General features: G+C 42.4%; 1 protein-coding gene across 1 annotated transcript in view; it reads right to left on the bottom strand.

Annotated features, from left to right (window-relative positions):
• Positions 1-12,500, bottom strand: part of cmah (cytidine monophospho-N-acetylneuraminic acid hydroxylase) — a 51,526-nt gene that overhangs the window by 20,275 nt on the left and 18,751 nt on the right. The window contains exons 3-8 of the mRNA XM_061029667.1: positions 12,358-12,449; positions 7,884-7,993; positions 7,504-7,694; positions 4,813-4,893; positions 4,638-4,704; positions 4,418-4,499 (exon numbers count right to left, since the gene is read on the bottom strand). Of these exons, the coding sequence (XP_060885650.1) occupies positions 4,418-4,499; positions 4,638-4,704; positions 4,813-4,893; positions 7,504-7,694; positions 7,884-7,993; positions 12,358-12,449 (623 nt within the window). The remainder of the gene's footprint in view (positions 1-4,417; positions 4,500-4,637; positions 4,705-4,812; positions 4,894-7,503; positions 7,695-7,883; positions 7,994-12,357; positions 12,450-12,500) is intronic.

The following is a 12,500-nucleotide window of genomic DNA, read 5'->3' as shown; positions in this document are numbered from 1 at the left end:
GAATGAAATCATTTTTCAACTGTTTGGTAAATAAAGTAATTTTAGAAAATAAAATGGCTTTTAAAGAGGCCCCTGTGAGCGATATGCCGTTATTGTACTCAATACATGGCCAGCTGGGATAAAGTGAGGCCTCCTGTTCTGTCATAGCTGGAACATGGAACCAGAAAATCCATGCTCTTGCATTACAGGCCCAATAATAGTGTCGGAGAACAGGAAGGCCCAGTCCACCTACATTCTTAGGCTTCTTTAAATGCGCCTTAGAAATACGAGGAGTTTTGAAGGCCCAAATAAAGGGCATTATAATAGAGTCGACAGTTTTAAAGAAGGAAGATGTAAGGAAAATGGGAAGATTTTGAAAAAGATAGATAAACTTGGGGAGAACAATCATCTTTATTATATCTTCCATTTTTCTATCATAGATTTTAGTTTCTCAATCAAATGTAAATAATTAAGTTTGAAAAGAAGCTTTGGGTTTCTAGAAATATTGATTCCTAGATATGTAAAATTATCCTTGGAAATTCTGAAGGGTAAGTTGTCAAGGAAGTTGGAATTGAGGTCATCCGAGAGAGGCATACAGAGGCTTTTCTCCCAATTGATAGTGAAACCAGAAAGCTTCCCAAAGTTCTTACAGAGGGGCTATGGAAGTCCTTACATCTGACAGAGTCAGGATCACATCATCCGCATACAGGCCGATAGTGGAGTCAGATGCGCCGCACAATATTCCAGAAATCTGGGGGTTCAATCTTATAGAGATTGCCAGCGGTTCAAGGGCCAAAGCGAAGAGCATGGGGGAGAGGCAGCAACCCTGTCTTGTTCCGTGGTATAGAGAGAATGGTGTAGACCTATCATGATTGGTGAGGACAGAGGATTTAGGACAGTCATAGAGCATTCGCAAGAGAGTCATAAATTTATCACCGAAGCCAAATTTGAGTGCAACAAGAGTGGCAAACATGTAGTTCCATTTGATTTGGTCAAAGGCCTGCTGAGCATCCAAAGAAATAATAGCAGAATATATTTAACAGACGCCGAGTGTTGGAGAAGGGAAATCTTTCTGGGATAAATCCTGTCTGGTCAGGATGGATTAACGTGTCTATGTGTTTATTTAGTCGATTAGTCAAAACTTTTGCGACAATCTTTTGATCTCTGTTTAACAGGCTTAGAGGACGATAGGAACTGACATTAGTACTGTCCCTATCTTTTTTCAGAAGAAGACAGATGTTAGCATCATACAATGTTTTTGGAAAGCTACCGTCATGAAGAGAGCTATTTACCATACGGAGTAAAAGAGGGGCAACAGTATCTATGTGGACTTTATAAAACTATTCCAAAGCTGTCCGGGCCGCAAGCTTTGCCATTAGGAAATGAACGAATAGCGGCTGTGATTTCTTCCAGAGTAAGGTCTGAATCCATTTCCTGCCTAGCCACGTCACCAAGAACTGGGATGTCTAACACATTGAGAAAGCCATCAATGTCAACCACAGTGGCTTTAGACTTAGAGGCGTACAGCTGGCTGAAAAAACTAACAAATCTATCATTGATTAGTTTGGGATCTGTTAGTATTTCACCAGTAGAGGAAGAGATTTTATGTATTGCCCTGTCTGCTTGCACGCCTTTTAACTGTCTGGCAAGCAGCCTGTCGGCCTTATCACCTAACTCAAAGTGCTTTTGCTTTAGCTTGCGGATATGGTTTTTGACCTGCTCTCCAATAATATTGTTATATTCGTATTTTATTTTCAAGATGGAATTAAATGTGTCAATGGATTTAGATTGACGATAAATGCCCTCTAATATAGATAGTTCAGCCTCAATGTCAAATAATCGCCGCTGTCTGGCTCTCTTGCTCGATGATTGGTAGGAGACAATATGACCCCTCAATACAACCTTAAAGGTCTCCCAAAGAATTGAATCTGAAACCACACCATTATCATTAGTGAGTAAAAAGTCTGAGATTTTAGCTGCTATGTATTCACAAAAGGATGGGTCTGCATGCAGAGAGGGGTTAAATCTCCAGTTATAACGACATATGGGAATATTAAAATTAATATTCATAGACAAAGGGGCATGATCTGAAATTAATATACCATGATAAGTTGAGCTGACTATGCTTGAAAGCAATTTAGAATCAACTAGAAAGTAGTCAATCCTTGAGAAACTGCCATGTACAGGGGAAAAAAAAGAGTATTGTTTTTCTGAGGGGTGCTGAAGTCTCCAGATGTCAACCAGGTCTAGCGATTTTACAAGATTGTTGAGGACTGGGATTTTAGGGGAGGAGCCGTTTTTGAGGAGGATCTGTCCAAATGGGGGTCAAGATAGCAGTTGAGGTCGCCACCAACAATTATATTATAGTTGCTGTTTACAGAAACAAGATTAAAGACTTTACAAAAAAAATCAGGGCAGTCAACGTTGGGGGCATAAATATTTAAGAGAGCTAGTGGAAGGGAATTTATTGTACCAGTGACAAGAACATATCTCCCACCTGGGTCAGTGATCATGGACTGGAATACAAATGGAACGGTTTTGCGGATAAGTATGGCAACCCCTCTCGCTTTGGAAGAGAATGTGGATTGGTACACCTGCGACACCCAAATAGATCTCAATCGTCTCTGCTCTGTTGGCCAAATGTGGGTTTCCTGTAAAAAAATTGTATCAGATGACAAAGATTTTAAATGAGAAAATACTGTCGCTCTCTTCACAGCCGTGCCAAGGCCCCTACAGTTCCAAGAGGTAAAGGGACTCATACCTGACCTAGATGTATAATTATCCTGCATCTATCGAAGGAATACAACAAAAGGATAAAGACTGACATAATGGACAAAAAACTGGCAGAGTGACAGACATCAAATACTAAAGAAAAATAAAAAAAACAACCCAAAATACCCAAAACCGCAGCAAAAAACAAGCTGCGCATCCCACTTGCTAAAGAGGAGGCTGCTGGGTAACAGAGCCAGCAAAAAAGAACAGTAACAAGCTGACCTAAACCGCCAGCACCGTGTGCTCAACCATTATACAAATTAACAGGCTGTTAATTGCACCTGTATGAGAAGGTAAAGATGACAAATAACTTGGTCAATCATTAACAGGGGTATGTGGAGCAGAGGCATGCACTATAAACACAACATAACAAATGGAGAATGGCACCACGCAGAAATAATTAAGATTAATATAGGTATCAGAATGTTTTAACTTAAAAGACCTGGCATATTTTATATCACACAAACTGAGAACAATATAATGCATGCCCCACACCTGACCAAAAAGAGTTGTAATAGGCTACCAGGTATTAAGTGCAAGATATTGACATAACAAGTAGACCATTATATCTTAACAATAGTCATATTGCACCATAGAAAGTAGTGAGAGCCATGTAAAGAAACGAGTAAGAGTTAAGTTTTATCTGCAAGAGTGTCGGCAAACAGTTCAGCATCTGTCAGAGACGTGAAGATATTGACTGTGACTGTGTCGTTGTGGACGACGTGGAGTTTGGCTGGGAAACGCAGAGTGCACTTTGCACCGACACCTGCGAGCCTCTTTCTAACATTGCTAAAGGACTGCCGCTGGGCTGACACCTAGGCGGTGTAGTCCGGAAATATTGAGACTCTTTCACCATGGAAGTGCAGCGGTGCATGTTGACGAGCAAGCCGAAAAATGTTACCCACATCGCTGTCGTTGTGGATCTTGGCAATGATGATTCGAGGTCGCTCGTTAGGAGGTGGCTTCGGTCTCAGCGTGCGATGGGCTCGGTCTATTTTCACAGGCTTGTTAAAGTTGTCTTGAAAGAGTAGATCCGGGATCAATCGTGAGACAAATTCAGTAGGGCGGCCATTCTCTTCTCCCTCTTTGATGCCCACGATCCTGATGTTAAGCCTGCGAGAGCGCCCCTCTAAGTCGTTCACCTTAGTTTTGAGGAAGCCGTTAGCAACCTGTAGCTTGTTGCATGTAGCTTCTAGGGCAGTGATGCGGTTGTCAGCAGCTGTAAGGGCCTCGTCCATGTCGTCCATACGATGTTCAGCTTCACAGTGTTCTTTCTGAAGCGTCAAAAGACCAGCATCGATTGCATCAAGGCGTCCTTCCATTGACTTCTTCAACTCGTCCAAACTTTTGCTAACTCGGCTCCCTGTTTACCGATGGCAGCTAATATAGCTTCGTTGCTAGCGGTATGGGAGCTCACCTGAGTCTTATGAGTCTGGCTGTCATCTTTCTTCGGTGGCATGGCTCAAAACCACTCTTGACAGATTGTCATACAACTCAGATGACGAAAGAGCAAGTAAATGTTGTCAGGTGCACTAATTTAAACGATAAGGTTCAGAAAGCAACACGGAGCCTCGGGAAAACACGTCTACTCCATTACTGCGCACGAGCGCCCCCCCCCAACTCGAATAATTGTTTTCAAAGAGAACAATCATGGAGAAGCATGTACCTTTATATTCCAGAATGATGCAGGTGTCCATTTCAGGGTGCACGCCGTCCATCAAGATCATAAATCTCAGGTGCTCGTCAAGCTGATGGAATCAACGGACATGTCAGTGATCAGTTAGAATATTTGACATTAGAGTTTTGTAAATGTTGCTTTTTAAAATATTTATTTTTCAACGATGTTATTTCATGTTTTTATTTTTAATTAACCAGATGCGACTCACGTTTTGCCAGACTCCAAAAGGGACGACGTTGATGTTGGTCAGCTTGACTTGGCTTTGCTCCAAAGCCCTTTTGCATCAAGACAGAGGGAAGCACATGTGAAAAAATAGACACAATTTGAAAGATTTCGTAGTGGTTGATGTGTTGGATTTAACAGAGCGCCATCTCTTCACTAACCAAAAGACAGGTCTTGATGTGTCACCGACAAAAATGGGGGTATCTGGCCTCCTGTCTGAGAGGACCTTCAGTGTGGGGTAACTAAAAAAGGAAGAAAAGGTTAGATCCCTCACGGACAATCTGTATTCTTCAACAAACAGTTTTCTGCAGCACACAAGTTAATATCTGTAAGTTAAAGGGCTAAGGTTAAATTGCCACATAAAAAAAGTTAGAGCGGAGAAGATAACTCGATGTTGATTTAAATATGACTCTTAATGCTCTTTAAGAGATCATGACCTTGTAAGATATCCTGTTGTTGAATGTACTTAAATATATGACAGCAATGTTCGCATGTAAGCATTCAAGATGACACATGTTTGGTTCTGCCAGTGTACCTGCCTTTCTTTTCTGCAAGTAATTCTGAAGATTCTGCTTGTCTTTGTCTCTTGTAAATCAATGTGTGGCCTGCCAACTTCCTGAAATACCTCTGTGTGATGGGTATTCATTTGCCCATATGTTGTCGTCTGTACGATTCCTCACTCTCATCAAAGAAAAATACGCTGGGTGTCCAATTTCTGTTGTCACATGAAAAAAGAAGTGATTTGCTCGAGTGTGGCCTCAGGCTGTGCAGACGCTTGAATGTGTAACCTGCTAATAATAGTGTGGCTGGCCTAAAGCTGCGAGAATGATTCACTTTAGATTGACTTGTTTGATGGTCAACTCAGATTTTAAGATGATAAGATTGATGCTCAATGGTCTCCATGGTCTCTCTGATGCTGTTTTCATACATGCACAAAACGCCTGAATTTCTGTCACAAATTTTCAGTAGGAGTTGCAGGCATGTGTGCATCCTTAACTCATGATGTCTGTCTGAGACCCCCCTATGGTGGCCCTGAAGGTCAACTGTCTAAATATTTCACCTGCTGCAAATATATTTAATCTGCTGCAAAATATATTTCACAAACCGGAAAGGGTATGCCCATATTACTTGTTTGTGATTGGACTGAAGTCATGTCAGTACAGTCATGTGACCTCTCTTCTGCAGTACTGTCTCTCCGGTGTGTCGTCTACCTTGCTAGTTTCTTAGACCGGCTTCGGGTGTTGACCATTGTTACGTTCCCCGAGATGGCTAGGGTATGAGGGGAGTAACAATCATAATAAAACCCAGGGAAAAGAAGAAGGAACTTAGTATAAGCAAATTTAACAATATTTATTATATATCTATATATAGATATTTTTTTTTTATAAAATCACAAAACTAAACAATATACTTTAACCCAAAACACTCTTAAATTAACCATTAGCACAAAGTATTTCCCCCTAGGAACACTCTCCTTCCACAGACAGAGTACGAATATGCCAAGGTTTCTCAGAGTAGTACACAGCCGGATGGTCCACTGAACCCTTGCTGCCAGTTCCCTCCTGCTCTTTATACTCTGCCCACTGATTGCAGAGTGGGCACAGGTGTGCTTGATAGTGAGGCAACACCTGGAGGGAACACAGGAGAGAGGGGAAGAAAAAATGCACACACACACACACACACACACACACACACACACACACACACACACACACACACACACACACACACACACACACACACACAACGGCACGTAACAACCGTTGACAGGAGAGTTTTAGTGTGGGATGACAGGATGCCTATATATATATATTTAGCAGCAGGTGAAATATTTACCCCCTCCCTGTCTCCAACGGAGAAAACCTCCAGCTGTGAGGAATATGTGTGACAACTAACTCAGCAAGACTTTTCATGGGCATGGAGTGCATGTGTGAAAACAGCTCAGAGGACTTTTCCACATCATTTACATCCTATTTTTGATGAAAAATGTACACAATAGGATTCATTTTGAGCCGGTGACACTTTGTACCTGACATGTGTCTTGGCCATTATTCCCATGTTATCCTTGTGAATATTACGTGCAACATTAAGACGGCAATTATAGTTTCTACATAAATTATTAGCATGTCTGACACACAACAACAGATCAGTCTATTATCATGATCTGGCACTACTGCTTCAGTCCCGGAGGTTTGCATAGGGCTGATGTCAGAAACACGTCATAAACAAATATTGTGTGCTTTCATCAGTGATGCGGTTTATTTGCTCTTCTTTATGAGTAAAGACATTAAAAAGGCAAACAGGTGTTGCCTTAAATCCCTCACTGTTCATATATCAGGTAAGATATGCCAAGTTTGTTTCTTAGCATTTCTACTGTCTGTAATGCTACACTTTTGTGTCAATCATTGATTGAAGTCAGAGGCCGGTGGGCTAAATGACTGTAGTCCAAATGATCAACAAATCAAGGTCATGACACCTGTCATTGATTTTCACTAGAGAAGTGAATGAAAGAGAATGCTACAAGTTTTGTTGTAGCTAGCAGTTAAAGGACTTCCAGCCAAGTCCTCCTTTTCCCTTCGTTGCCTGTGTTTACAGTCCGACTAGAAACATGAGAGGAAAGAAAGGAGCTGAGAGACACTTTGTACCTGCAATGTGTCTTGGCCATTATTCCCATGTCATCCTTGTGAATATTACGTGCAACATTAAGGCGGCAGTTCTAGTTTCTATTTTGACAGAACAAATCTTAATTGCTTTTTGTGTTGACAATTAGGTGTGACCTCCAATGGAGGTATAAGTGCTAGTTGTCTGGTTATTGGGGGACTAAAAGGACAAAATATATTTATGTAGTTTACCTAAGGTGGTCCGAGTGCATGTGGCTGATGTAGATGAAATCTGCTGTACACATCTGGTCCAGGCAGTCTGCTGGAGGCTCATGGACAAGCCACCAACCTCTGGCGAATGCAGGACCTATCAACCATGGGTCGAACATGAACCGCTTCTGGCCCAGCTGCACCTCCATGCAGGCGTGGGTCATGTATGTCACCTGTGTGTCATCAGACAAAATAACATTGCATGGCTCTTGAGACTAGCAAAGAATGTGCCAAAATTCAAACTTTTGCTTTTCAAAAAGTTGTATCTGTATATATGTTCAGGTATGATGGCAAACTTGTTTCATGCATCAATTTCAATAGGCTTTTCTTTTGTTAGAAGTATACTATAAATCAGGCTTTGCCTTCACTTCTCCTTCCTGGAGCTCCTGAGGCTCTCGTGGGTCAGCCAGCCAGGGGTCCATGGGGCTCAATTCAACCAGCTGAAGCCCCCCATCATCCAAAATGTCCACATCTGTGTGTGAAGAAGAAACATGTATTTAAGTCAAAAAATGAACAATGTCTGCAAAACCACCAAATATGGTTTAAAAATTGACCATGGGCAGACTTCTTAGTAAATCTAAAACACATAGAGACACCGCTCAGGTGAATCAGCGCAGAGCCTCCATCATGCAGATGAAGGCTTTACGTTGAAACACGTCCGTTGTTGATCTGTACGCTGCTGCTCTACCCAGACAATACAAACTTTGAAGGACTGAATGTTCTGACTTTTCTGTTTTCTCAACATTTGGACCCTGGGCTTTAAAGGGACAGTTTGGGCTGTATTGCAGTGGTGATGTGAGAGGTACTTAAAAACAGTAAGTGTTCTAGCGACAGGTTACAGATCCTGACAGAAGCCAGTCAGGAAGGCCCCTTCATTGAAAACCCAGTCAGAGTTCTGGCAGGGAACCTGGGATGTGCATATAGCTGCAGACAGGTTCTGTTTTACCACGTAAATATATCTTACTTTGAGGAAAAACTGATTTAAACAACCACCATAGAACCACTCTATTTAGGGCCCAAGCACTAGCCGATAGTTTTTGAGGACTTTATTCAAACTGTAGGAGTTATTATTATTATATGTTTGTTAGTACGTATTTTCGTGAATTCATTCATCTTGATAATTTTGTGGATATATCTTTGAACAATCTCAGAGTAATTCTTCTTTTAGGTTTGTGAAGCTGTAATACATATGTGTTAGAAACCTCATCGCAGCAGAGTTATATTTGGATTGAAGTGTCTGTTGTGAGCTGAAAAGGAAATGTGACTCTGAGACTGAAGAAATGTATATGTCTTATATTTACAAGTCAAGGTGATGTCTTCTTTCTAGCCTTTTAGAGATGTAACGAAGCAGCCAGGAATTTGTGGGCTGTGCCTTCTAGCAGAATATAAGCAACACTGTGAAGATGAAGACTTTGCCAATGAGGCCAATGATGGTCAATGATTGCTAGCGATTGTGAGATCTTGGTCAGAACAAGCTCTGATCTGAAAACTAGGAAGGTCTTGTCAGCTAGGTGGGTGAATCGAAACTTGCTTTGAATAGATATTGATAGTGGGTCGTTGTCAGGCTTTGTTTGGGCTGAGCACTTAAGTTTCATTCTCTGAGCATCAACAGGAGAGGCATCTGAAAACTAGGAAGCTGACACTTGTGTCGTGGCCACAGAGCCCGGGCATCCACGACTACTGTTTTGCCTATTTTCTCTGGTCATCTGCTAAACGCAACATGTGCTACAAAGAAATCTCTGTCATTCATGGGAAAAGGAAAAGACACATCTGTCATAGACAACAAAATCTTAACAACTTGTCTCTGCTTAAGAAAGCCTCTTCTACCCACCCTTCATTTACTTTTGGCCTCTGGAACTGTCAATCTGCTGTGAATAAAACTGAATTCATCCAAGCACTTGCAAAAATGTCAGACATTCAGGCACTTGCCCTTTCTGAAACCTGGATCTGCCCAGAAAATACAGTCACACCAGCTGCTCTTTCTGTTGACACAGTGTTCTCACACACACCCCGCTCTGTTGGACGTGGAGGTGGTACAGGTATCCTCATTTCTAATACCTGGAAATTCAATAAACTCTTCTCACTGAGCAACAACTCCTCATTTAAATATCACACAATATTGGTTACTGCTCGTATTAAAATGTACATTGCTATCATTTACCGTCCATCAGGGTGTAATCTGAATGATTTTGTTGTGGAACTGGACATGCTACTCTCAGAAATCCCTGATCATGGAACACCACTGATTGTAATAGGAGACATGAATATACACACTGATAAAGCCCAGGCAACAGACTTCCTTGCTCTCCTATCCTCATTTGACCTCACGCAGGTCCCAACTCCTCCTACCCACAAAGCAACACTCTTGATTTAATCCTGACTCGGAACTGCTCGACAGTAAACCTGACTGTTACCCCTCTGCATCTATCAGACCACTTCTTTATTCAATTCACAATCTCCTTGCCGGAACTCCCTCAGGCACAGCCACAAATGGTGTCATACCACCAAAACATGCGATCGCTCAAGCCAGCTCAGCTGTCTAACGAGGTAATGGCTGCCATGCCTGCCCATAAGGTCTTTACCGCACTCTCTACAGACGAGGCTACAGACACACTCTGCTCCACACTAGCCTCATCTCTGAACAAGCTCTGCCCTCTGGTGTCCAAACCCGCTGACAAAACCCACCCTAGTCCATGGCTCACTGAAGTCATAAGAGAGCAAAGAGCAGGGCTGAGGTCAGCAGAGAGAAAATGGCAAAAATCCAAACAGTCCGCTGACCTCAATGACTATAAGCAAAGACTTGTCTCATTCTCCTCCAGCCTGAAAACGGCTGTCCTCACCTGTCCTCTGGACCCAATACCATCAAGCCTCCTGCAGACCATTTCCTCTCCGCTTAATGCTGCACTTAAGCATATCATCAACGGGTGTGTTCCCCACCGCATTCAAGCAAGCTCGGGTCACCCCTCTGCTCAAAAAACCCAACCCAGGTTGAAAACTACAGACTGGTTTCTCTTCTGCCCTTTCTGTCAAAAATACTTGAGCGCACAGTCTTTAAGCAAGTCTCTGAGTTCCTGTCCAGAAACGATCTGTTTGACCCAAATCAGTCAGGTTTTAAGCGGGGCCACTCTACTGAAACTGCACTACTGTCAGTAACAGAATCGCTACGAGCTGCCAGAGCTGCGGGTCAGTCCTCAGTTCTATTACTGCTAGACTTGTCTGCTGCCTTTGACACAGTCAACCATTGAATCCTCCTATCCACGCTCTCTGAACTTGGCATCTCAGGATCTGTCCTCTGCTGGTTCGTGTCCTACCTCTCTGGGCGATCGTTTAGAGTGTTGTGGAAGGGAGAAGTGTCCAAAGCGCACAGCTTATGCACAGGGGTACCGCAATGGTCAGTGCTAGCTTCTCCATATACACAAGCTCATTTGGTTCAATAATCCGCTCTCATGGCTTCTCATACCACTGCTATGCTGACGATACCCAGCTCTTCCTGTCATTCCCGCCAGACGATGTTAAAGTCTCTGCAAGAATCTCGTCATACCTTGCTGATATGTCTAAATGGATGAATGAATGGCACCTTCAACTCAATCTCTCAATCTGTCATGATTGATGACCAGCTAACTTTTAAGGTTCAAGTAGCCTCGATTGCCTGGTCATGTCGATTTGCCCTGTACAACATCAGGAAGATCAGACCATACCTGTCAGAACACGCTACACAGCTCCTGGTACAGGCTCTTGTGATATCACGCATCGATTATTGCAACTCTCTACTGGCAGGTCTTCCTACATGCACTATCAAACCTCTGCAAATGATACAAAATGCAGCAGCACGACTGGTCTTCAACCTTCCTAAAAGAGCACATGTCACTCCGCTGTTCATCTCCTTACACTGGTTCCCAGTTACTGCTCGCATCAAATTTAAAACTCTGCTGCTCGCTTACAAAACAGCGTCAAAAATGGCTCCTCCTTACTTTAGCTCTCTGATCCAGGTCTACACTCCCTCCCACCCACTATGCTTTGCCAATGAAAGGCGTCTGATCCAACCTTCACAACAGGGTCCTAAGACGCTGACTAGACTCTTCTCCTCTGTCGCCCCCCGGTGGTGGAATGAACTTTCAAACTCCATTCGATCTGCAGAGTCCCTCTGCACCTTTAAGGAAAAGCTTAAGACCCAGCTCTTTCATGAATACCTACTAACTTAATGATGATGGTTTCGATATCATTGATGATGATGATGGTTGTGACGATTGTTTTTGTTTGATAACGATGACTTATAAGATGGTTTCTATACTGATTAGAGCTCTCAAGAACTGCCATCAATGTTGTGCTTTGCCTCTGTGCAATGCCTGTCAGCACCTGTGTGTCCAATCGGACTCAAAGCTGATCGTTTGCTCTTACTGACATTGTTTCCTTTTTTCTAGATCCTTGCTTGTGTTGTACTTACTCTCTGATGTACGTCGCTTTGGATAAAAGCGTCTGCTAAGTGAATTGTAGAATTGTAGAATTGTAGCATGGGTCAGCGATGGTCTGCACTTTGTCAGCCATGTGTGTTGTGTTTCTGTTGTCTGACCATGGCTGAATAAATCCTAAGATGATCCACAGTCTGTTTCACGATTTCATCATTTAATTTAAACAGCAGCGACAACCCCCACCCAACAATGTTCTTTTGCTTGTGAATACAATTATTCTTAATCACCATGCAGCAAATGCACCTCTTCCTTGGCTTCGCTTGTTATACAACATTTATTTTCTTCAAAGCTTCAAAAGCAGTTGTTCTTTCACATGCCTCATAACTTTTAAGAAAAGTCAAAAAAATGCTATAATTGCAGAACTCACCAAGCTCGTCCTGCAAGAAGCTGTCTGGTAGATTCACATATTTCATTGATGACACATTCAACTTCCAGTTGTGTTTGGTGCATTTAACAGTCCTGTGAGAGCAGAAAACAAAAAAGCCCATTAAAAGATTTTTGTTACTGTTA

The sequence above is a fragment of the Labrus mixtus genome, chromosome 22, assembly GCF_963584025.1.
Source record: "Labrus mixtus chromosome 22, fLabMix1.1, whole genome shotgun sequence".
Classification (NCBI taxonomy): domain Eukaryota; kingdom Metazoa; phylum Chordata; class Actinopteri; order Labriformes; family Labridae; genus Labrus; species Labrus mixtus.
This window is presented reverse-complemented; position numbering and strand designations above follow the sequence as displayed.